Raw genomic sequence first — 24,202 nt, forward strand, 5'->3', positions numbered from 1 at the left:
CTGATGAGCTGCGACAACTATGGGCCACAGTCCATTTAGCAGACAGTAGACCATCCGGCTATTTATTACACTGTACCTACATTCATGAACCCTCTTTCTACTGTTGGCTACGAAAGTGGAGACCTTAAGCGTACAATCTGCGACTAATAGCCTAATTAGAAATAAGTGAACGATGTGTTTTACAAAACAAAAATGATAAAACATGGTTATAGCCTAAACTTAAGGGCAACAACACATGTTAACCCATGATTAGACAGTTCATACTGTACACAAATATACTATTTAACATACACACACGTTTTGTTTTGCCACTGAAGTAACATGATAAAGTGGCCATAAACCCACCATACTGTAGGCTAGTGTAAAATAGGCTGTGGGGAGGAAGGACAAAACACGCTTTGTGTTTTCATTGTTGGACGCACTCTTTCTCTGTGGCCCCAAATCTGGGACAGGAGCCCATTGTGCCCCACAAAGTCCCGTCTGGTTGCCATGGAAATGAGCCTCATTGGGATAAACAGGGATGACCATTGATTTACCAAAATAGGGAGACTAATAGTCTAATCCTGTCATTTAAGGACACAGTTGTAATGTTATTGCTTATAAAATGCAACCACCATGAATTTACTTGGAGCCTGAGGCAATACTTACCCATATGACTATTATATTGATTAAATATATTGACCTTTGTTAACTCTCTGCATGCCAACTAGCATATAGGCTCTACAAGTCTGATATTTGTGATGTCTATGGGCTTTACATTTATTGCAAATATTAATATTAGGTTGTTATTTTTTAAACGTGTAATCTATTGGCATTTACAATTAGAGTTGCCAACTGAATTATGTTTTATCTTTGCAGGTAAAATCTTTAATTTCTGTCAGATAAATGTATTAAAGAGTCTTTAGAGTAAAGATGTCTCACAAACTAAAGAAACACTGCACTTTTTTTATGGTCCAGACCCTGTGGAGCAAAAGAGAAAGTTGAACAACACTGCCACCGTGCGGACAGGAGTGGAGACAGCGCTTCTTTTTATTGGCTGACAGCGAATGTGACGCAACTTCCTGCATATGACTTTCCCCGGGAATCCGATTTGGCGCGCGGACTGTCCTGTTGTTGTGTTGACCTGCCGCGCCGTCGTGTTGAGCAGCTGTCACCGAGCAAAAAACGTTAAAGGCTACAACAGTGTAAGCCATGGCTCCAGTTTCGAACCCAGAGAAAGACGTGGACGGCGGTGAGTTTTGTTTCTTTCACGTTCCTCGCTCGCGGACTGTAGCGGGACTTGCACAGGGAAAGTAGAGAAGATAGCTAACATGTTAGCTAGCTTACACTGTCATTCTACAACAAGGGACACGCTTAGGCCATTGACACTGTGTATTAAAATGCAGTAAACTAGTTAAACTAAACAATTGACATATGAGTGTAGTGTTGCTCAGGCTTAAGAGAGGATAGACATAGCTAATGTTAGCTAACCTTGACTCTAGTGCGCTGTTGTCATTTTCAGACCTTACTTTGTCCACTGCAGCTTTTCTGGCGCTGTGTGTAAGATATACTCATGAACGAAAACAATACAGAACAAATGAGTTACCAGAGTGCCACTAAGTAGTGTTTTCGTGTTCAAAGAGCAGAAGTCAGAGCCAATTGTCCTCAAAACACTCCCTGTGAGCGTGACACTATTGGAGTATTATTTGTTGGGGGTACACATCTGCAAATCAGACGCGTGATGTTCATACCTGCTTCTTTGTCGCCATGTCGACGCGTCCCCTCTCCGCAGACGATGGGGGCGATCCCTGCGGTCTGGCGAGGTCTCGCTCCAAACGGGAGAAGCGAGAGAAGGTGGGAAGGAAGTCTGCACTGGAGCAGCTTAAGAAAGCCAAGCTCGGGGAGAAGATCAAATATGAGGTGAGGGTGCATGACCGTGGATGTCATCATTTGGTTCAACTCTGTGTGTGACCGGTTTCTGCTTTTTCCCCTTAATATTAAAAGTCTCAGAGCCTCATCATCGAGCATATTCTCTATTTTTTGGAAATCTTAAGAGTAATTTATAGATCAATTGAAAGAATAATCACCAGATGAAATGATGATAAACCAAAAAATGTAAACATTGGGCTGATTATTTCTATGTGTTATTTATTTATACATACTGTATGGTATTTATAGGTGGAAGAGTTTACAAGTGTGTATGAGGAGGTGGACGAGCAGCAGTACTCGAAGATGGTACGAGACAGACAAGAGGACGACTGGATCATTGACGATGGTGAGTCTCCGGCTGTATCCACTGTGGGAATTTGTGCGATGGTGAGGTCCAACGTTAAACGTTTCTCTCCTCTCAGATGGAACTGGATATGTGGAGGATGGCAGAGAAATCTTTGACGATGATCTGGACGATGATGTAGTTGAAAGCAAAAAAGGTAAACATTCATACAGTGTTGCGTTGTAACACAACGTCTGTGTATTGTGAGTGTGGGGCAATGTAGAGTGAATGTGTTTTTTGTTTGTGTTTGCAGGAAAAGGTGCTAAAAGAGCAGACTCAAAGAAAAATGTGAAGAAGTCTGCCGTAGCGAAGCCCAACACCATCAAGAGCCTCTTCATGAACAGTAATGTCAAGAGACCTGCCGAGGTGTGTTTCTGCTGACATTGTTGTTTTCATGTCCCTGTGTTATTCTTTTAACTTAGAATAAAACACATGTTCTCCACTCTTTCCTGCTCTTTGTCTGTTCTTGCATTGAGCATACACATCATTTTCTGTCTCTTACAGAAAGACGTGGACCTGTCCAAAGATGACCTGTTAGGAGACATCTTGCAGGACCTGCACTCTGAGGTGGGTACCATATCTAGACAACGCAGAACTACCGTTACAAGAATTAAACCTGTGACCGTTTCAGTCATTTTACAGTCACAGTCAGTTAATATGCTTTTGGCTAGTTTCTTACTCAGCGGTCTTCATATCCAGCTTCTCCACCTCTTCATTGTCCATCCCCAATCTGATATGTTGTGATATCTGCTTTTAAAATCTCTTCCTCCCTCTTGTCTTCCCAGAAACTGACTCTTCTGACTCCTCCGCCAGTGGTCACGCTGAAGAAAAAGAAGTCTCTGGGATCACCCATGAATCCCTTTTCGATCAAACCTCAGATGCCAAAGGTATGCTTTAAACTAAACTACGTCACCGGCCAAATGATACAGTTTGAGTTCAATAATTCTAAACTGTTGTATGTCCCTTCTGTAACACCAGGAGTCACCTTCCGCTACGGGGTTTAAGGCCAAAGTTATCAGACCACCACCTTCTGACCCGACCCCCGGGTCATCAGCCTCCGCACCGGCTCCTCCTGTAGAGAAGCAGAAGAAGAAGAAGGTGGAGGCGCTGGATGAAGAGGAAGGTTAGAAACACTGACACAGCTCTGCTAGCTTTCGGACCCTTTTTTCTTGCTTCTAGCAACAATTATAAACTTGCCTTTCATGAAAATGTGTTCTCAGTGGCGTTTGATGGGGTGGACTTCGACGAGCCGATGGAGGTCGGGCTCGTGGAGGAGACGCCTGCACTTCAAGATAATGCAGAGCCTTCACCTAAAGCGGCAGCGGCGGAAGTTAAAATGGAGCCCAAAGCAGAGCCTCAGGACCCCGTCTTATTGTAAGTCTTTTATCTGCTTTGTTCGCTTCTTCTTTTTAAAGGAAAAATAGTCCTTTTCTCCGGCTCATTATCTAAATGCCGTACATGTAAGGACCTTCAAAAATGCGGAACACGAGCTTCAGTTGTAGCGTCTTCCTCTCTCTGTCCAGGACCGGCAGGATCGGAAGCTCCTGGGGACAAGAGGAGGACGGAGGAGTCAGCGAGGCTCCAGCGGAGATCCAGGTAGACTCCAGCCAACTCCCGCTGGTGGAGGGAGCAGACGGGGAGCAGGTGTTCCGCTTCTATTGGTTGGACGCCTTTGAAGACCCCTACAGCCAACCAGGTAAGGCGTGCTCCTGACCGTGAGTGAATATATATAGTTGAGCTATATCATGTTATTCCATAATCCAAAGATCCTGTTCAGATTTGTAGCGCACATCCCGGTATTTGAACTCCTCTCTCGCCTAGGTGTGGTGTACCTGTTTGGGAAAGTGTGGATTGAGTCTGCGGAGTCTCATGTGAGCTGCTGCGTCACTGTCAGGAACATCGAGCGGACCATGTACTTCCTGCCTCGCGAATATGTGAGCTTCCCGCTCTGTCACATTACTGCCCGTATATCGTGGAAACGAGATTGCAGAATTTTAAGAAACAACCAGTTCTCTCCCCCTTCATGCTTTTATTGGCTGTTTTCCACGAACAGAAAGTGAACACCAAGACGTGGGAGGTGACGGACACTCCCGTAGGAATCATGGACGTCTACCAGGAGTTCAACGAACTCTCCGAGAAGTACAGGATCATGAAGTTCAAGTCCAAGGTCGGTGTTACGTCACGGACGTAACAGCACGAGTGTCATTTTGTGGCAAGTTTGTCACGCTTTAACTGGTGCTTTTTGTTTTTCTTCTCTGCAGAAAGTGGAGAAGAGCTACGCTTTTGAAATTCCTGATGTGTCCACTCAGAGCGAGTACCTGGAAGTCCGATATTCTGTGAGTGGATGTGCACACCTTATAGGTGCTACGTAGCACTGGTCCAGGCCTCTATGATTATCTTTCATCATAACCAATTTTTTTTTTTTTGCAGGCCGAGTTCCCTGCGCTGCCTTCAGGCCTTAAGGGGGCGACCTTTTCCCACATTTTTGGAACTAACACTTCCAGCCTGGAGCACTTCCTCCTCAGCAGGAAGATTAAAGGGCCTTGCTGGCTGGACATCAAGACACCACGTAAGGAGGGTTTTTGACTTTCATTTGGTTTAACTTGATCTGTGTTTTTACGAGTACAATTCCTTCTATGTGTTGACAATGCACACGTGCCCACTCTGTCTGTGTTAGAGCTGATCGGCCAGCCGGTCAGCTGGAGTAAGGTGGAGGCTCTGGCCCTGAGGAGTGAGCTGGTCACTGTGGTCAGAGACCTGTCCCCTCCGCCCATCACCGTCATGTCCATCAGCCTCAAGACCATCCAGAACCCCAAGACGCACCACAACGAGGTCAGAATGAAGAGGAGGCTTTTGTGTTATTTTTATGGTGTGCTCAGACGAAGCTGAGATCCTCAGTGAGCAACGACCTGATGATGTAATTGTTCCACTGCAGATCGTGTCCCTGGCTGCACTAGTCCACTATCAGTTCCACATGGATAAAGCTCCACCTCAACCTCAGTACCAGAACCATTTTTGTGGTAAGTTATTTAAACTCACTAAGAGAACGGTAAAAATGCTAAATGTTTTGGAACTGTTATTGTATTATTTTTTTGTCTTTTTGCAGTAATCAGTAAACCGGCTGACTGCATCTTCCCCTACGACTTCCAAGACGCTGTGAGGAAGAAGGTGAGTGTCCACGAGGCTACGGAGCTCAGCTTGGTACTAGAAACAGGAAAACCTTGTGTTTTATAACTGGCAGAAAAATAGAGTAAACTTTATTATTTATAAATCATTTTCTATAGTACTTTGCAGAATGGTAGTTTGGTTTAATTTATCCATTTAAATTGACGAGAGTCTATATTTGCCTCTATGTTTTCTTCATTGTATATGACCCTCTTCTGATAGAACGGTAAAGTGGAGATCGCTGCTACGGAGCGGACTCTGCTGGGCTTCTTCCTGGCCAAGATGCACAAAATCGACCCTGATGTGCTGGTGGTGAGTACAAGAAGTTTGCGTAGAGTGATGGTATACAGTTTCAGATGGCGGTGAAAATGAGTATGCTTATCCTTCTTCTCCTGCAGGGTCACGACATCTTTGGTTTTGACCTGGAGGTGATTCTGCAGAGGATCAGCGTGTGCAAGGTTCCCCACTGGTCTAAGATCGGACGCCTCAGGAGGTCCAATATGCCCAAACTAGGGGTAAGAAGGAGAAAAATCCAGAGCAATATATATATTTCCATACCATATTGTACATCACTATACGCTGTTGCAGGGTCGCGGCTCCTTTGCAGAGAAGAGCGCAACCTGCGGCCGTCTGGTGTGCGACGTGGAGATCTCGGCCAAGGAGCTGATTCGCTGTAAAAGTTATCATCTGACTGAACTGGCTACACAGGTGCTGAAGACGGAGAGAGTCACGGTCCCTCAGGAGAACATCAAGGACCTCTACAGGTCCGTACGCCCTCAACAGGAAAGATTCAAACCAAATCACAAAAAACGTTTGTTTTTGTAATCAAGCAGTGTAACCTAAAATATGTGTGTGTGTTTGTTTTTCAGTGACTCTCCTCACCTGCTCTACCTGTTGGAGTTGACCTGGACAGACGCTAAGCTGATCCTCCAGCTCATGTGTGAGCTCAACGTGCTGCCGCTGGCCCTGCAGATCACCAGCATCGCTGGCAACGTCATGGTAACACTTTTTTCTTTTTTTTTTCTTCATCTTCGTTCAAACAAGTCACCCACAGCTGCAAAACAAGTAAACATTAAATGTTACAGCGAAGCTGTCGCCGCCACTTGTTACTGAGCTCAAACAGGAAGCGCCGATTACAATTAAAACTGCCGTCACTCCACAATATGCTGAATGCCATTACATCGACATCCAGATAACTGACGCACTTAAAATGCAGCTGGCTCTCTACCGACATTCTTTCAAAAATAATAATAAACACATGGGATGGACAATCATTGAGGTTTTTGAATTCCTGGCAGCAGTTCTTATTGCACAACTCAAAATACCGAAAATTGAAGTCAGAAACAAGACGGTTTGCAGACAAAAGCAAGGCTGGCTGCTCCTGTGAATGAAGAAGAAAAGCTTTAAATAAGCCTTTGTCAAAGTTTAGAGCCAGCGTTTAATGATCAGCTAGTGTGTTTCAGCAAGTACACACTTTAACATACAAACAAACTTCAGTTACAATGGGACATAAAGACATCACCACTGGCCCAGGTTATGTTTAACCTCTGGTTTATGGCCTTTGTTGTTTGCCTCCTGCTTCGTGTCTGCAGTCTCGTACTCTGATGGGCGGTCGCGCCGAGAGGAACGAGTTCCTGTTGCTTCACGCCTTCCACGACAAAAACTACATCGTCCCCGACAAACCCTCCTTCAAAAAGACCCAGCTGGAAATGGTAAAGCCACACACGCGGCTTATTCTTTAGTGACGTACCGCTCATGTGACAAATGTTTCATGCTGTTTTGTTTTTCTCTTCGTCGAGGGAGAGGACGAAGTGGATGCGGGGAAAGGCAAGCGGAGGAAGAAGGCCGCCTACGCTGGAGGTCTGGTGCTGGATCCTAAAGTTGGTAAGTCTTGTGTTCTCAGTTTAAGGTCTTGTTTTCTGTCTGTGTGCACGTTTCCATAGCCTCCCTTTCTCTCTGCAGGCTTCTACGACAAGTTTGTGCTGCTGCTTGACTTCAACAGCCTGTATCCCTCCATCATCCAGGAGTTCAACATCTGCTTCACCACCGTACAGAGGGAGGCTTTCAACACGCAGAAGAAGAAGAATGAGGTGTTTGTTCATATGTTTGTTGTAGAAACTGATTCAATAACCGATGAATTATCTAAAACTATTCACAGTAACGGACTTGCTTTATAGATGGATCCCAATGACCTGGTACAGAGGCGTAAGCCTTCCCCAGCTCGACTTTTTTTTTTTTTTTCACCAGAGAAAACTTTTCAGCTAACTTCCATCTCTTGTGTCCATGGTAACAGGAGGATGGGTCAGAGGAGATTCCCGAAATTCCAGACACGAACCTGGAGATGGGAATCTTGCCCAAAGAAATCAGGAAGCTGGTCGAGCGACGTAAACAGGTTAAACAGCTGATGAAACAGCAGGACATCAGCCCAGACCTCTACCTGCAGGTACCCACACACACACACACACACACACACACACACACACACACACACACACACACACACACACACACACACACACACACTGTTTAGTGTTTACAGTTGTTCATGAATTCAAGTTTGTAGTTGTTGTACAGGACTGTCTACTAATGTTGAGGCTGTTTAAAGTGATAGCACAAAATCTCTTAGGTATTTAACTCGCTCCCGGAGGCTTAAAAGGAGGCTATAATAACTGTGTAGCTTGCTCCTGTGATTCTGTTTGAAATCATGTCACTTAAAAAAATACGACAACTGGTGACTATTTTTTTGTTAAGGGGGAAAAAAATCAACAAACATCCAATCACTCCTGCAGAATAATGGACCATCTGTATGCTCATTATGCTCCTAACTGTCATTGTTTTGCCAAAGTATGGGGACAAAAATCCAAATCACTCCAGCAAGTAGCACGTTTATTCAGCCAGATATTCATCCTCATCGCACTGGTGTGCAGACGGATATCTTTGAGTGAGCAACATATTATCGTCTGCTCTCTTAGCGAAGCCGGAGCGGCGTGCAAATAGCTGTTTAGTAGGCGCGTTGGTGCCGTTTGACAAAATGGCGATTGTTTCTATTTGGACGAGCGAAGTGCAACTCAAACCCACAGATTCATTTGAACAGACATGGTTACCACAACTGTAGGAGGTTAACCATCCCAACCACACGTGGTGAAGAACATCTGTGGCCTTGCACGTTTCCATCGTCGGCCATTTTTACCTTTTGCGACGAGTTCTTGACCAATTATTGCGTTTTCAAGGAAAGTCTAATTTGAGTCTGTCTGTCTTTCAGTACGACATTCGTCAGAAGGCCCTGAAGCTGACCGCCAACAGCATGTACGGCTGCCTGGGATTCAGCTACAGTCGCTTCTACGCCAAGCCGCTCGCTGCGCTGGTCACATACAAGGGCAGAGAGGTGAGTCAACGCCTCAGAGGTTTTATTATTTATTACAGAAGACAATTAAAGCAAGTAGAGCATACAAAACACACTCAATACTGATTGAGGATATCCTCGAGTCCACTTCCATCCACAAGAGGGCACTGCTGCATCAATTTTCACACGGCGCACCACTCCTTCCTCTATTCCCTTTTCCTTCTGACTTCTTCCTCATCTTCTACTTCTCACATTTTTCAGCCTTTTCTCTCTCCACCAAAACGATCTCTTCCTCCCTCACCCTGTGCCCTTCCCTGTTCCAAATATGATTATTCCCTCAAGTTCATTTTGTCAGGATAAGAGACCTGTTGTGTTGTCGGTGATATCAATAGCTCCGTGTAAGTATTTTCCAGTAACAAAACTGCCACAGATGGCACACACACACACACACACACACGCGCGCACATGCCGCTCGCACTCTCTGCATGCAAAGTATGGTTGTGTAATGACTTCTTTCAACATGGAACAAAATAGGTGCGCACGCTCAATAAATTGGCGCACAGAGGCATGTGTCCTGCATGACACAAATGGCTAAATCTGGTATCGTAACTACACACACACACACACACACACACACACACACACACACACACACACACACACACACACACACACACACACACACACACACACACTCACTCTCCCACCATGTCTGTCATAGTACTCATGTTCATTTAATGAGCTCGAACAGTACACATCCTCAGCAGAGGCGTCAAGCTTTGCCTCAGGGGAGTCCTTCATTAAGATCCCCTTACACACTCATTGTGTTCTCTAATAGAGGGCATGTCAGTGTGTGTGTGTGTGTGTGTGTGTTATTTTGTCAGTCCGTTTGTGCCTCCAGTCACGCGCGTCGTTCGCCTGACAGAGCTACTTTGTAAAAGGTGCACATTTGATTCTCTGGTACAGGTGGGAGTTTCTCTCCCTGCAGACGTACTGCGTGTATCTTTGTTAACAGCAGGAGGTGGATGAGGTAATTACATTTGACCTCCTTCTGGCTTTATTTTGTCCAGGACGTGGCACCACAAAGTCGGCGATATACATGTCTGAAATGGTGACAGCGCTGCGTTTTGCAAGTTGCATGCAGGCTTGTTGAATATCTGTGACGATTCTTTCCTCCTAATAGCTAAAGATTCTTGAATAACACGAACATCTAATTGTAAACAACGGCTCTTGTAGCATTATTTAAGTGTTTTGTAGCAAAATGGTGGCTGTTAGGTTAAAAATAAATAAACATGTATAATGTGTTTCCATTCACATACCCTACAATTAGGGCTGGGTGATAATTGGAATCACATCGTGATGAAATCATATCGAGATATCATGATATACAATTATGTAGTCTCAATTGATAATAACAAGCACATACTGACTGACTCAATCTTCTCCGAAAGTTCTTAATTAAGTGAGTTTTTAATTCACACAGGAGTAAACAAAACCATTTGGTTCTTTCGTACAAACTATTTAGTTATTGAAGTACCAGAAAACATTCTGTATCGTGATATATATATATATATATATATATATATATATATATATATATATATATATATATATATATATATATATATGTTAAGATATGACATGATCTGTATCAGGATAGAAGAATGTTGCCCCCTCGCCCACCCAAGCCTACAATGGTGGTCTTATACACAACTCTCCCTTCATTGCTGTTATAGCTGACTGCCGACCTGCCGGCGGGCCTCGTTATACGGGATAAAATGATTCCGTTGATCTGACATGATCTTTATCAGCTGTTTTCGGGCTGCAGCCATCTTGTGCAACTCAGTTCTGTGGCTCTGTTTTGAGATGCGCTGTTGTGGTGCTGCTTTTAGTTTCCACAGACTTCAGGAACACTTTCCAGTGGACTGTGTTCTGCCCGAGGTCGGACGCTGAAGAACACTCGACTCCCGTTTACTGTGAACTCCGAGAGCTCTGGATAGTGCTGGTGGTTAGGTGCTGTAACTACCCAAGTTAAAGTGAAAATCGATTTCTAGTCTTTAAACATCTTCCAAGATGATTATCTAATTTGCTCTGATAGATTTTAATAGATTTATTTACGTTCAAATAGTTTCCGGTAATTTAAAGCGCTTTGAAACCCGCTGATGTCCTACTTGGCCTCCAGCGTCATCTCGCCCAGTACAATGAGGGGACAGTAGACTAATTAGTGTTTTACGAGGACTTAACTTCATTAGTACTCTGCATACAGTGGGGAGCGATGTGACCGATCAGAGAGACGTGCATTAAAAGGTCACCAGTCAGATCTGAACCCCCACAGTGTTCTGATTTCCTGGCACGGCCCTCAACCTGCTGAGGTAGCAGCAGATCCCACTTTGCACAATCTTAGTGTTTTTGTTTACTTTGTATCCATGATCCTAGACACGCATCTATTTATACTGCCGGAGCGCGACATCTATGAGCACGGTGTCCCGCTGTAAAGCAGATGCTGTAGATAATGTTGATGGTGATTAAGTGCGCTCCAAAATCTATATTTGGACATTTTGTTGTTGGAGGTTCTGTTCGAAATCTGTGATATCTTGATCCAGTTGGTCTAACTGAACCTTTTTTTATCTGACAAACTCAGTTGCTCACTAATGTTTATCCAACCCTGCTAATTATTTGGTTTTCTGGGCTGCCTATGCTACAGTTAGAGATCAGACCATACGCACACCGGCTGCCGAGGGCTTCAGTCTGATACCCGTCAGCCAAGTAGTTCTTGGTAGTTTCCGACTGCAGCGAGCCAGGAAGGCCGGCCGGCGTTTAGTTTCTAGTGTATTTGTGGGTATTGCCGTTTGCACCCCGCCCCCCGTTTTATCGTCACATTTGCACTCTCCTTTCATATCAAGATTTAGGAGGCTTTTTATTTTTGTAATTGTAACACGTACACAGACCGCTGCTCTGTCCGCAGTGTAAATCCACCCGCCCCTTCATCTGTCCGGACGAGCATGCGGGTTGAATGTGCATGTGTCGTGCGTATTTATTGATTGGCTTAGCTCTCATCTTTCTCTCACTCGCGTTTTATATTGAGGCCTAACCCCCCCCCCCCCCCCCCCCTCCCCTCCTCCCCTGTGGAAGAACGGGTCAGGCGGGGGGCCACAGCGGTTTCTCAGCCCAGGGAGGGTGCAGACGATGGGGGCTCGGAGGGGGAGGACGGACCCTTGGCGGTGGCTCTTTCTGATCAGACTTGCCAAGTTAAGCGGGGAAAGCCCCCCCACTTAGCTCCCCTCCCGACTCGTGTGTGTGTGTGTGTGTGTGTGTGTGTGTGTGTGTGTGTGTGTGTGTGTGTGTGTGTGTGTGTGTGTGTAAACTTCTTCAGTATGTCTTGTATCTGTCTGTGTGTGCGTGTTGACGTACATGTGTCAATTGCGTGTGCGCGCACAAGTGCTACTGGCCGAACTCTGCCCTTTGTCGCGGGGACCATTTGTTGTGGCCCTGCTCTGTCCTGGTATGTGTGTGGGTATTAAGGGGAGGGATGATGGGTATTAAGAGGAAGGTGAAGGTTTAGGATTACACAGCCACAGATTGATGTCCCCCTCAACCCCTCAGTGTTATTTTGGGTTCTTTTGTATGTTCGCCAGAGAACAGTTGGGTGCAGAGAACCCGATATATGAAACACTGACAACGTACACGCATGTGGTTATAATAGGCTGATAAATGCGTTCGTTATGGCAGGAAGACTTTTATTGTCTGCTGACCGCTGGCTGGTGAGTCCCTGACTTCAGCTGACAGGTTACCCTTTACAAATAGAGAGAATTAAAGGGAGAAAAAGGAGGATTTTCTACAGCAGCTCTTACAGATCAAAGATCAGTTGCAGGAAGAAAAAAAAATACTCCGCGGCATTTGGCTGGCTGTCGATGTTAATTTCCGATGCTTGCGTTAATGTTGCTGGTCACAGCAAATGAAGTGTCTGTTAGCAGTCAAGGGGCACCGCAAAAGCTGCTTTGCCACTTTTATGACATGCTCGGTTTAGAAGGCATGTAAACCTTCGTGTGTGTGTGTGTGTGTGTGTGTGTGTGTGTGTGTGTGTGTGTGTGTGTGTGTGTGTGTGTGTGTGTGTGTGTGTGTGTGTGTGTCCTCCTAATCGAGTGATGTTAACAACAGAGGCCGGTTGAAGCCGTTGATTGTGGTGGAACGCAGATTGGTTTGACATTTGACCCTTTTGACAGCAAATCTGACAACCATTAGCAGGTGTGTGTGTGTGTGTGTGTGTGTGTGTGTGTGTGTGTGTGTGTGTGTGTGTGTGTGTGTGTGTGTGTGTGTGTGTGTGTGTGTGTGTGTGTGTGTGTGTGTGTGTGTGTGTGTGTGTGTGTGTGTCTCAGGATGGAGAATGACTCCTGAAAGCCATTCTGCTGTAATTGAGTCTCTGTCCTTGTGTTTAAAAACAGCCTGACAGGAGCTCGTAGTTCACATTTTTGGATGGCATGCAGAGTGAGGGCTAGAAGCGGGCCTGAGTAACGGAGCCGGGGGGTGTGGAGAGGTCAAAGTTTGGTTTAGGTTAAACCTGTATGTGTGTGTGTGTGTGTGTGTGTGAGGGTGCTGGTGCTTGTAATGAAGTCTAAGTAAATGTTGTGGCCTCTGGTGTCCCTCATTCAGGTTCTTTATCATTCCTCTTGTCTCAGGAATCACAAATCATTTCCCCGAATTAGACGCAGGAATACCTAAACCGCCCTATCGTGTCTCGTCTGTGAGTGTGCGTCTGTCAGTTGATGGGGTTTGAGTAAATATTGTTGTCCCCATTTCTTTCATTCAGGGTCTCAATCGCTTCTGCGGTCTCAGATTCACATGGTTCATTTTTACATTTCCCCGAATTAGCTTTCAGAATACATAAGCCCGCCTACGTTGATGTATCTGTGTGTGTGTGTCGGTGCATGTGTGCATGCTCATGTCTGGGGGGAAATGAGGGATGCATGTTTCCGTGGGCCCGGAGTCCGTAGAGCTGGCTTTACTCCTGATAGGAGTGGACTTAACAAATAGTCACATGGGAGCAGCGCTGCTATTTTGGCTCCATCAGCTCGTCTGCGAGGGCCGACAGTGGAAAGGACGAGGGCTCGGAATCCAAAGTGCGACGTTGGTAACACCTGCTAATGAGGCCATGTGAGACCTGGCTAATGGCAGGGATTATAATTCATTACGGATTGATCCGACATGTGGCGTCTTTGTCGGGGGCCACTGACGGAGCTGTAAATGAGAGGATGATTAGTACATGGTTTTAGCTGACTTGACAAGGAGGTGATAATTATTGCTACTTCTATTAAAACCTCAACGTTTGGTGATTAACGACGTACTGAACTTGATCCTCTTATTTACTTTACTGCATTTGTGTTATTGAACCAATTACCTATTAATAATAGACACTTTAAATTGTGCAGTGACAAAAGTCGTGTCATTTTCCTGAACCGCCTATTGCCTGCTATCTGAAATATCACATTTTGAACGCGCTCACCGACTCCCTGCACAAACATTTACTTATTTGCCCGGCAACATTTTTACGACCTCATTGGTGACTGTGCCACGGATGAAGTGACACATCGGGACGTGTCCTCTTTAAGCTATCAAAGTAGCACATTTTGAACGGAGCAGACAGCGGGAGGATTGTTGTCATTGTCGAGTTATTTTCGATGAACGGCTGCAGACGAAGCTTTACAACCGATTGACCCTCCCAGTAGCAGACATGAGAACACAGCAATGGCATCTGCCAGGACAGGTGTGTGTGTGTGTGCGTGTGCGTGTGTGTGTGTGTGTGTGTGTGTGTGTCTTTTTGTCTTTGCATTCATGCATTCTTGCATGCAAGTAAAAATCATTTCAGTGAAAGAAGGGTTTTCATTCTCTGGCTGTGTATGGAGGTGTGTGCACATGAGAGCTCACATGAGCAGAAGAGAGACTACAAATCTTTTATGCATCTCTCTGTGTGTGTGTGTGTGTGAGAGATTGTGTTAGTGAAAGAAAGGGGCTCTGTTTGTGTGTATGTGCATGCATACTCAACCCCCCCAGCTCTGACAGTGGTGTGTTCCTCCACAGGTGCTATTTCAGTCGTCCGACTGTCATCCCAAAATGCTTTTCAGCTGAGTGCTTTTCAAAACAATCGTCACTGGTGCCCCCAGGCTCTTTTTACAAGGGTCCTCTGCCGCACTGAGGTTTAACATGCTGCCTCTGATCTCCCGATCAGTGGGGGGGGAGTTATGTGTGTGTGTGTGTGGGGCGGGGTATTGCGTTTGTGTGTGTGTGTGTGTGTGCGTGTCTGTATTATCTTTATTGCCTCCCTTCAATCTGTAAACCATTTGTCACTCATCCAGTGCAGATCAGTTAAGACCCACACTCTTATTTAAAATGACAGCCTGGCAAAAGACAAAAGATATTTTGATGGAGGGGTGGGGTGGGTTATGGAATACATGCGAGCGACATCACAACAAGACACATAAATCCCTCCTAGATAAGGCTGGAGGGGGGCCAGATATCACAACAAGGCTGAACCACTCTCATCAATTAGTGTGACAGGGTGCAATATCGCACCGCTAATGGGCACAACTCGCACAGACAAGCTGGTGCACTGAATCAAAAAGGGACCGCAAGCTGGGAAAAGTCCGATAATGGGCATACAGTGAGGTATTAGGACTATATATTGAAAATCAACGTATAACTGTTCAGAAAACTTTGATTCAGGTCGTCCCCCCCCCCCCCCCCCCCCCCGGCCGCACTAGTCGGCTGGACCGCATTTGTCATCTCCCGTGAACCCGTGCTCCCGCAGTTGTCTCCCTCGTTCCCTCCGTTGGCAGCTTTGAGTGTTGCCGACTACAGTCGCACCACTTAGCCCGACTCCATCTTTTAGCGGCGTCGGCGGGGTCAGATGCCGCGCCGTCTTGTGTCCTCAAAGTCTTTCGAGGCAGATCGTTGGGTACATTATGTTTTTAGAAATGGGGTTGTACAAAGTGAAAATGTCACCTGTAAGCTGTGAAAAGTCAGTGTTGAAATACTGTGGAGACACTGGAACTCTCGTGTGCTACTGTCAGGTCCCAAATTATAGCGACAGACGAGCAGTAGATTGAAGCTGCCGTTTGCTGCAAGTTGCAGGCTTATCTAAAATATGTTTTAAAGTCTATTGAGTTTAGTGGGACTGCTGTTCATACGAGGATTACTTACATGATGGAGGATGTCAGACCTTGTGACCTCATGCTTATTGCTCTTTGTAAATATAAGTCAGTGTGAACGTGAACCGGACCTGAACTGCTCAATTACTGTCCAGACTAATTAACGCCGAGCGGCTGACAAGTGAGAGAGGCGGCAACGTAAGAAGCTTGACGGATGTTTTGACGATGTGACAAAAAGAGGAGCTTTCGTAATTTGGAGGATTTGAACCGATTGTTTCGAGTCGTAGAGATTGTATCGGCGGCAAATAAGAGAAGGAGAGATTTGCCCCGACTCGTTGTTACTTCCAAATTGTCGAACCATACTTCTCGGGACGGGAGAGATATCAAATCTTCACAACTTTAAGATATATTTAGATTAAGCCATTCATTTGGACCGCTAGATGCCAGCCAATGGTGAGAAATGACTGTCTTAAGTTCCCAGAGTTCATGTTGACTTATTCAAATGTCTAGTTTCATCCGACCACCCGTCTCTTATTCTAAGGACGTTCAGTTCACAACCAAAGAAGAGTAGGAGAACGTTAACATTGATTTTCTGTCAAATATACCGATTTAATTAAAGCTCTACGTGAATCCCTTTTCGATAATGTGGTTGATGTTGAAAGACAGCTTGGTTCCACTGAAGGACACGGCATCGGGAGAACATGAAGTAATACGAGTCAAGCTTTTTCAGTTGTCTGCCCCAGTATGAGCGGCATGCACGGTGCTGACTGGTGTAGTCATCAGAGGGACGACACACACACACACACACACTCACTCACTCTCTTTGTACCCCCCTGGGGCTGTGTGTTTGCGTTGGTCCGTATAGTATGTGTGTGTTGGTATGCGCTCAAAGATGAGCGCTCACCCACAGACAGTTGCATCATGGTCAAACGACTTGTCTTTCACGCGGTTCATTCCTTAAAGCGGTGTGGAAAACCCGTCTAAATGAGTCCACACATCAATTACATCAACGCATTCTCACCTCGCTCTGTCTCCGTCGTTCCCACATCTCTGTGTTCATCACTCCTCTGCCCTTTCCTTCCATCTATTCTCTGATCACCCCCCCTTCCTCTTTCAGCGCTTCTCTTTTGCTGTTTTATCATTGGTGGAAAAGTTACTTATTACATGTAGATATGACATAACAGAGATACTTCCTCTAGTGTCTGTGTTAGTGGGTGTTTAACATCTCTGTTAAAACAACGTAAGGGCCTGTGTTGGTGGGCTTCTGTTGTTTTAAGGTGTGTGACAATAAAATATAATCAAGGAACTCTTGATCTGTGAATTTGATGGCCAATCAGTTGCCAGAACGCTGCTCAGGTTGTTTGTAATACTGTGACAGGATTTCAGATATCTGGAAAATGATCACGGCGGCAAGCTCTTTTTATCTTTCATAGTGACGATTGTAAGGTAAATTTAGTTGTTTCTGTTAATATGATCGTCAACAGTGAATGTGCCCTTGTGTTTAATTGCTTTGCACCTTGCTGGATGAGGTCGTGTTGTGGGCAAAAGTTGACTTTTTCACTGGACGTCGCTGCATTTGCCCTCATTTATTTCAATGGCACCGCTTCAGGGCAGCCAACGCAATGGTCCCATTCAAATGAATGAGAGACGATCTGATACCCGAATCAGCCGATAGAGTACCGCTCAGTTACCAGTGCGTCAAAAACACATCACTGTTTTGCTGGTGGGATTTTTCCAGTGTAAAACTAGTTATTTGCCAAATTGCTGACATTTTGCTAGCGAGCGAAACGTATTGTTGTTGTTCCTAAATCGCGTGAATGAACTGATGAGTGATATGGTAACGGGATGTTGGATCGGTGCATAGTTGCTGGTACCCGATCCAGCATGTAAGGCTGAATTAGAGGAACAACTTTAAAATGAATGAAATGGCTGCGTTTAATCACGCAGTGTCGTGACACAGTAAGTGTGGTTGTGTTTTTTTAAATCACTGATCGGGACTACTTTGTGGTAGTACTTGATTTACAGGACGGGGGCAGCAGCAAAACATATTTTCGCCACCTAAAAAAATAACCGATGGAGGCCGCCGTGGACCAGCAACTGTCCTGTTTTTGTCAATGGAGTCTCGTGGCTTTGAAGAGAACGTAGATAAAAATAACGGCTTCACTGTCAGACAGCAAGATAAAGCAGTGAAAATATTCCCCCGTACCAACCTTCACCAGCATGATAGTAGCCAGTTCATGGTCAGAAATGTATTGGAATACGTCACATTTTAACTTTAAAAAAGCGATTTCATTCACGATTTGACGGCTTTTATCCCTCAAAAAATATGCAAAATGTTAAGCTTGTTAGATATATTTACATTGTGTCAAAGATCATGGTTAGTTTCTGCTCCGAAGATTTCTCTTAACTGTACTCTGAGCCCGTTACTTCATCTTCCCCTAACCCCTCCCGAGTCGTTTTGTCTGCACCAAAGCTTAGCAACACAATTTAGTGCGTCTGTGCTTTGGCCAAGATTGGTGTGCGTGTGCGTGTGCGTGTGCGTGTGCGTGTGCGTGTGCGTGTGCGTGTGCGTGTGCGTGTGTGTGTGTGTGTGTGTGTGTGTGTGGTGTGAGACCTTGACCTTGACTGCAGTCCCTAATGGAGGAGGCTGTTCTGTGAATGACTCAAACCCCCCCCCTCCTCCCCCCGCCTCTGTACAGTGGTATGTAGCAGCCTATAAAGCATGCTTACAAGTCCCACTCTGGTTTCAGGGAGTGGACCCCCCCCCCCCTCCCCCCCTTACTCTCCAGCTCCAGCCTGACCCCGCCCCTTCCTCACACTCTGAAATAGCCACGTCCTTGTCCCCACACGGAGCCCGGTGTGAGTCGGGGTTGTGTATATATGCAGCCGCGGTTGATTGAGGAGCAGATTGCTGGTGACAGGTCACACTGCGTTCCATCCCTGCGACCCCCCAGATTAGCCACCCGAAGGCCCCCCCCCCCCCCCCCCCCCAACCCCACCCTGCCCTCCCCTCCCCTCCTCTGGGCCCCCACCTGTTGGGATCCCTCCGCTGCTCAGATCTCTCTCCCTCACACACACACACACACACACACACACACACACACACACACACACACACACACACACACACACACACACACACACACACACACACACACACACACACACACACACACACACACACACACACACACACACACACAGTGGACAACCTGCGTTAACAGAATTCTCTTATTTGTCCGTCACTCACTCTGTGGGTGATAAAGGCCATTACGAGTCATTAAGGTGTGTGTGTGTGTGTGTTTGAGTGTGTGTTGCTCGGCTAGCATGTGTGTGGGTTGAATAGACGGCTGTCACAGCACGCTCTCATAATTGCCCTCTTAGCCAATTATCCCCCATTTAAAGGCAAGTCACCTGCTCTGCTCCAATGTCCACACAAAGGCTTGCACACACACACACACACACACACTCGCACACAGAGAATAAATAACATGGAAACTTAATATTTAATCATTGTTTGTTCCTCAGTGGTTTGTTTGTTTACTGTGCTGAAATGCGTAATATGCTGTAGTGCTTTTTGTCGTTCATACTGTTGTGTCTGTGTTCTCCTTCAGATTCTGATGCACACCAAAGAACTGGTTCAGAAGGTGAGTTATTAACAATAGAGATAATACTGATCTCGTAAAGGAAACTCTAAAGACCTTGCAGGGTTCAATAACAATGCAAGGACTGTGTAAAGAAACGGGAAACTGCCAGAAGAAGAAGAAAGGAAACTTAAAAATGTTGCAGGATATGACCTTAAATCTATATCAGGATAAATTGTCAGTTAGCTCAATAATGGTGAATGTAACGATAACCATTTCTTTCAATATGTCCGTGCACGAAACCTTTTTATCATGCTGGAGCACTTCTGACATGTATATCCCAAATATGATGATTTAAAAAGTCATTGTCCCGCCCTAATTTGAAGCTAACATATCGTCTTCCTCATAAGACCGTTTTTTAAATGTAATTTTTCTTGTCATGTGACTCAGATGAATCTGGAAGTCATCTACGGAGATACTGACTCCATTATGATCAACACCAACAGCAGGGCTCTGGAGGAAGTCTACAAACTTGGCAATAAGGTGTGTTTACCCAGCGGTGGAGAAGTTCTGCATCGCTTTTCTTCAGTTCGATTATTTGTCATTTTCACTGATTGCATATATGTGTGTGTGTGTGTGTGTGTGTGTTTTTGTTATTTCCAGGTGAAGGCCGAAGTAAACAAGCTCTACAAACTGCTGGAGATCGACATCGACGGTGTGTTTAAGTCCCTTTTGCTGCTGAAGAAGAAGAAATACGCCGCCTTGGTGGTGGAGAACCACGGCGAAGGACGATACAGCGTCAAGCAGGAGCTCAAAGGCCTGGACATCGTCCGCAGAGATTGGTGCGACCTCGCCAAGGAGTGTGGCAAGTACGTGAGATAAACCAAAACCGAGTGGGGACTGAAAGCCACACATCAGGCAGTGCAAGGTATCCATTTAGATTGTTATTATACATGACAAAACGTGTTCCTCTGCTCCTGCAGCTATGTGATCGGTCAAATCTTGTCGGACCAGAGCCGCGATGTCATCGTGGAGAACATCCAGAAACACCTGGTGGAGGTGGGAGAAAAAGTAGCGGCCGGAACGATTCCACTCAACCAGTTTGAGATAAACAAGGTGAGGGCCTGGCTGCATGTATGAACAGCTCCACATGTGAATAGTGTGAAAGAAACATTTAGCAATAGTTTTTCCAATAAGTTGATTGGACCTCAAATTTAAAAGAATTGCTGCAACGCAGATCAATTTAATCACTGTGTCAATTCTCTGAACTGGAGAAACCGTATTTTTACTTAAGTACTTTGCTTAAAATGTTAAAAAAGTTATGATATGGATTCATTTCATCTCTGGAGTAATATGCAGTTAAGATAATCACGGGCAAATGTATTTTTGCATCCGTGTGGGGCAAAGGAATTAATTGAAACGATTTAGAGACTGTAACATCAGTCTGTGACGTTAGTTTAAGCTGTTTTCTCACTAATACACGGCAGTAAAAGTAAACAGGAATTATAAAACAGCCGAATATCACAGTTAGATGAAGGCTGCGCGCCAAAGCATGTTCCGAATTGACGTATGTTCGGCGATTGCTCGGCTTCGGCGAATACCTTTGTATTCATTGCTGCTGTCGTGCTCTCTCTCCTCCAGGCTCTGACTAAAGATCCTCAGGACTATCCAGACAAGAAGAGCCTCCCTCACGTCCACGTGGCTCTATGGATCAACTCCCAGGGTGGTCGCCGGGTCAAATCTGGAGACACGGTGTCGTACATCATCTGCAAGGTGTGTGTGTGTGTGTGTGAGAGAAACATAGATATAGTCTCCTGAGACACTGGTCCACGAGTCATTTCAGCGCTTTAATACTTACATTTCAACAAAAATCAAGATAGATTTTTAGTGTACACTATAGTATAAAGTACAAGCTACCACTCACACCGCTGTATGTCTTTTCTTTGTCCCCCTAGGACGGCTCCACGCTGGCGGCCAGTCAGAGGGCCTATGCTCTAGAGCAGCTCCAGAAGCAGGAGGGTCTCAGTGTGGACACTCAGTACTACCTGGCCCAGCAGGTCCACCCTGTGGTGTCCCGCATCTGTGACCCCATCGAGGGCATCGACAGCGTGCTCATCGCCACGTGGCTGGGTATGTTAGACCGAAGCCTTCAGTGTTATTGAGAGCGGGTAGGCCCACATCACTCTGGTGTTAAATTACGACTTGAGGAATTTCAGCTTTCCTTCAAAATATGACAAATTTACACGATTAATGAAAAAAAAAAAATGTTCGATGAAAGTATTTAATTAAAATTTCAAGAGTGACACCAACACGCAGAAAGCTTCTTGTAGTGATTAAATGACACTGTGGCTCAGTGGCAGAGCAGGGTCCTCCTTCAATCAGAGGAGCGGCGGTTCGATTCCCCGGCTCCGCTGTGTCGATGTGTCCTTGGGCAAGACACCTAACCCGTAGCTGTGCCTACGCCAGTGTGTGGATGTAGTACGACTGTTAGATAGTCCTGATGGGCAGGTGCCACCTTGCCATCAGTGTGTGAATGGGTGAATGATGACATGATGTGTTAAAGCGCTCTGAGTGGTCAGAATACTAGAAAAGCGCTGTACAAGTCCATTTGCAGTTTACAGACGTGCTATTATATAAATAAACAATGACCGTGTGGTATTTGCGGGGCACAGCTTACTTTGAGTGATAGTACTAATCTCTCTTTATGTATGTGTTAGCATTTGTAATAATTCCGGTTTTATAGTCTGGTGACAGCTGAGGCAGCCAAAGATAGAAAAGCTGTCTCACCTAATGTCACAACAGCCTAATAAAAGTACAAAATAGATGCTTCATTGTTGTCTAATAGTCATCAAATTAAGTGGTTTGAATGGAAAGATTCCAGAGTATTTCGTCTGTTTTGTACACGAAAATGCGACAGGATTAAAAATCAAATCAGTGGTGTCAGGCTGAATTATCTTGTGTCCATACCAGGTCTGGACCCGAGTCACTTCCGGGCTCACCAGCAGTACCAGAGGGAGGAAGAGGCCGATGGCACGCTGGGAGCTCCGGTCCAGCTGACCGACGAAGAGCGCTACAGAGACTGTGAGCGGTTCACCTTCACCTGCCCTCAATGCGGCACCGACAACATATACGACTGCGTCTTTGAAGGAGCTGTGAGTAGAAGTCCCCGTGCATTGTGTTAGCCATCACAAACCTCCTTTACTCATCTTCTACTGTGGTTCACATGTTTTTCTATGGCCGTGGAGCAAGACGTACAACGAGTATACGCCCTGCATCAGTGTAGCAACGAGGAGACTTGTAGTTTAATTATATTCTATCATTAACAATGTGTTTCACAGGTGTAATGGATTAATCAGTAGAGACACCCTGTAAGAGTCTGAGGGTGGAGAGGAATTTCCGTCAAACTTCCTGTGAGGGATTCATGCTTCAGTCATCCTCCATATTGTGTCTCTGTCTGTATTTTTAGACAGCTGCCTGGCTCCAATACAGACTCTGTTTTCATTGGCATAGTTTGGACAACTTGAAAAGCCTTTCCATAACCCCTGCTGCTCCATGAACCCCCCCCCCCCCCCCCCCCCCCCCACACACACACACACACACACACACACACACACACACAATGATCTCCTACCATTTGTCAGTCCAAGGTCGTGTGCGTGTGTGTGTGCGTGCGTGTGTGTGTGTGTGTGTTATCGGCTTCTAATGAGGAGCAGGGCACGCAGCCTTTTCTCGTCTGAAAGATACTAATAAAACTGACAACCCTCTGTCCTCTGCTGGCAGAGAGGACTTGCATTAAATTAAAAAAGGAGTGTTATAAACACACACACACACACACTCTCTATAAAGGTGGATATAATTACACACTTCAGCAGACACTGATATGTTTTACTGAGAGGCGTACACACTCGCACATAAAACGTACCAGAAAAGCGGTAGGTTCTCGATGAAAAAGGAAAAAAACTATTTCCTGCTTTGTGGTTTTAACGGTAACATATGGAAAAGTTGTTGGGAATAATTCCCAACTTCAGACTAAACTAGCCAGGATTCGTCTGATTGCTGGTTAATTTTCCAGCATGCATCAGAGGCACGCACGCACAAACACACACACACGGAGAGAAACTGATAAGACAGTAAGTTAATTAGGGTGGTGAACATGGTCTAACAGCTCAGTGAGAGGGGAGGACAGATGGGCCTTGACTCCACCACTGACACAGAGCCAGAGATGGTAGGAGGCGGCGGTGATGGATGATGGAGGACAGACAGAGGAGGAAAGTTGTTTGATGAGGGTAGCGGGTAGAGAGGGGGATGAAAGGATAAAGTATAGAGGGAGAAAAAGCTGGATGGAGCTGCAGGGATTTCCCAGAGTTTAGATGGAGCGTTAGGCCAAGACATGGAGGAAAACAGTAGGGGAGCTTAAATGTTTATAACATTATTATACAGGTTTGTAGAGGGCTATTTATGGTGCAGGCATGCGGTGTTAAAGATGACATTCGTTTGGGGTTGGAGATGATACTTTGTGATGTGTGTGTGTATAGAGATACGATCCTTGGATTGCAATATTTCTCTCAAGCCTCACGCAAACGCAAAAAAATACTTTGGGTGTTTGTCATATTTTCATTTAATTTCGCAGCTGTAAATCAACTGGCAAGCGAGGGGTGTTGTATGATTTTTTTTTTTTTAATAGATACAAGTTTGGGAGGGAGAATCCTGTTATCAA

General features: G+C 45.5%; 1 protein-coding gene across 1 annotated transcript in view; it reads left to right on the forward strand.

Annotated features, from left to right (window-relative positions):
- Nucleotides 1-1,096: 1,096 nt before the first annotated feature.
- Nucleotides 1,097-24,202, forward strand: part of pola1 (polymerase (DNA directed), alpha 1) — a 45,953-nt gene continuing 22,847 nt past the window's right edge. Inside the window, exons 1-33 of the mRNA XM_079181507.1 lie at nt 1,097-1,231; nt 1,772-1,899; nt 2,158-2,254; nt 2,331-2,408; nt 2,505-2,617; nt 2,756-2,818; nt 3,037-3,138; nt 3,230-3,374; nt 3,472-3,625; nt 3,775-3,947; nt 4,073-4,185; nt 4,305-4,418; nt 4,513-4,587; nt 4,682-4,820; nt 4,929-5,083; nt 5,187-5,271; nt 5,358-5,419; nt 5,639-5,728; nt 5,815-5,931; nt 6,005-6,180; nt 6,286-6,415; nt 7,009-7,128; nt 7,216-7,300; nt 7,379-7,506; nt 7,710-7,859; nt 8,679-8,801; nt 19,516-19,548; nt 19,936-20,028; nt 20,149-20,354; nt 20,469-20,601; nt 21,127-21,258; nt 21,441-21,615; nt 22,456-22,637. Of these exons, the coding sequence (XP_079037633.1) occupies nt 1,192-1,231; nt 1,772-1,899; nt 2,158-2,254; nt 2,331-2,408; nt 2,505-2,617; nt 2,756-2,818; nt 3,037-3,138; nt 3,230-3,374; nt 3,472-3,625; nt 3,775-3,947; nt 4,073-4,185; nt 4,305-4,418; nt 4,513-4,587; nt 4,682-4,820; nt 4,929-5,083; nt 5,187-5,271; nt 5,358-5,419; nt 5,639-5,728; nt 5,815-5,931; nt 6,005-6,180; nt 6,286-6,415; nt 7,009-7,128; nt 7,216-7,300; nt 7,379-7,506; nt 7,710-7,859; nt 8,679-8,801; nt 19,516-19,548; nt 19,936-20,028; nt 20,149-20,354; nt 20,469-20,601; nt 21,127-21,258; nt 21,441-21,615; nt 22,456-22,637 (3,909 nt within the window). The 5' untranslated portion in view covers nt 1,097-1,191. The remainder of the gene's footprint in view (nt 1,232-1,771; nt 1,900-2,157; nt 2,255-2,330; nt 2,409-2,504; nt 2,618-2,755; nt 2,819-3,036; nt 3,139-3,229; nt 3,375-3,471; nt 3,626-3,774; nt 3,948-4,072; nt 4,186-4,304; nt 4,419-4,512; nt 4,588-4,681; nt 4,821-4,928; nt 5,084-5,186; nt 5,272-5,357; nt 5,420-5,638; nt 5,729-5,814; nt 5,932-6,004; nt 6,181-6,285; nt 6,416-7,008; nt 7,129-7,215; nt 7,301-7,378; nt 7,507-7,709; nt 7,860-8,678; nt 8,802-19,515; nt 19,549-19,935; nt 20,029-20,148; nt 20,355-20,468; nt 20,602-21,126; nt 21,259-21,440; nt 21,616-22,455; nt 22,638-24,202) is intronic.

This window comes from Pholis gunnellus (assembly GCF_910591455.1).
Source record: "Pholis gunnellus genome assembly, chromosome: 20".
Lineage (NCBI taxonomy): Eukaryota > Metazoa > Chordata > Actinopteri > Perciformes > Pholidae > Pholis > Pholis gunnellus.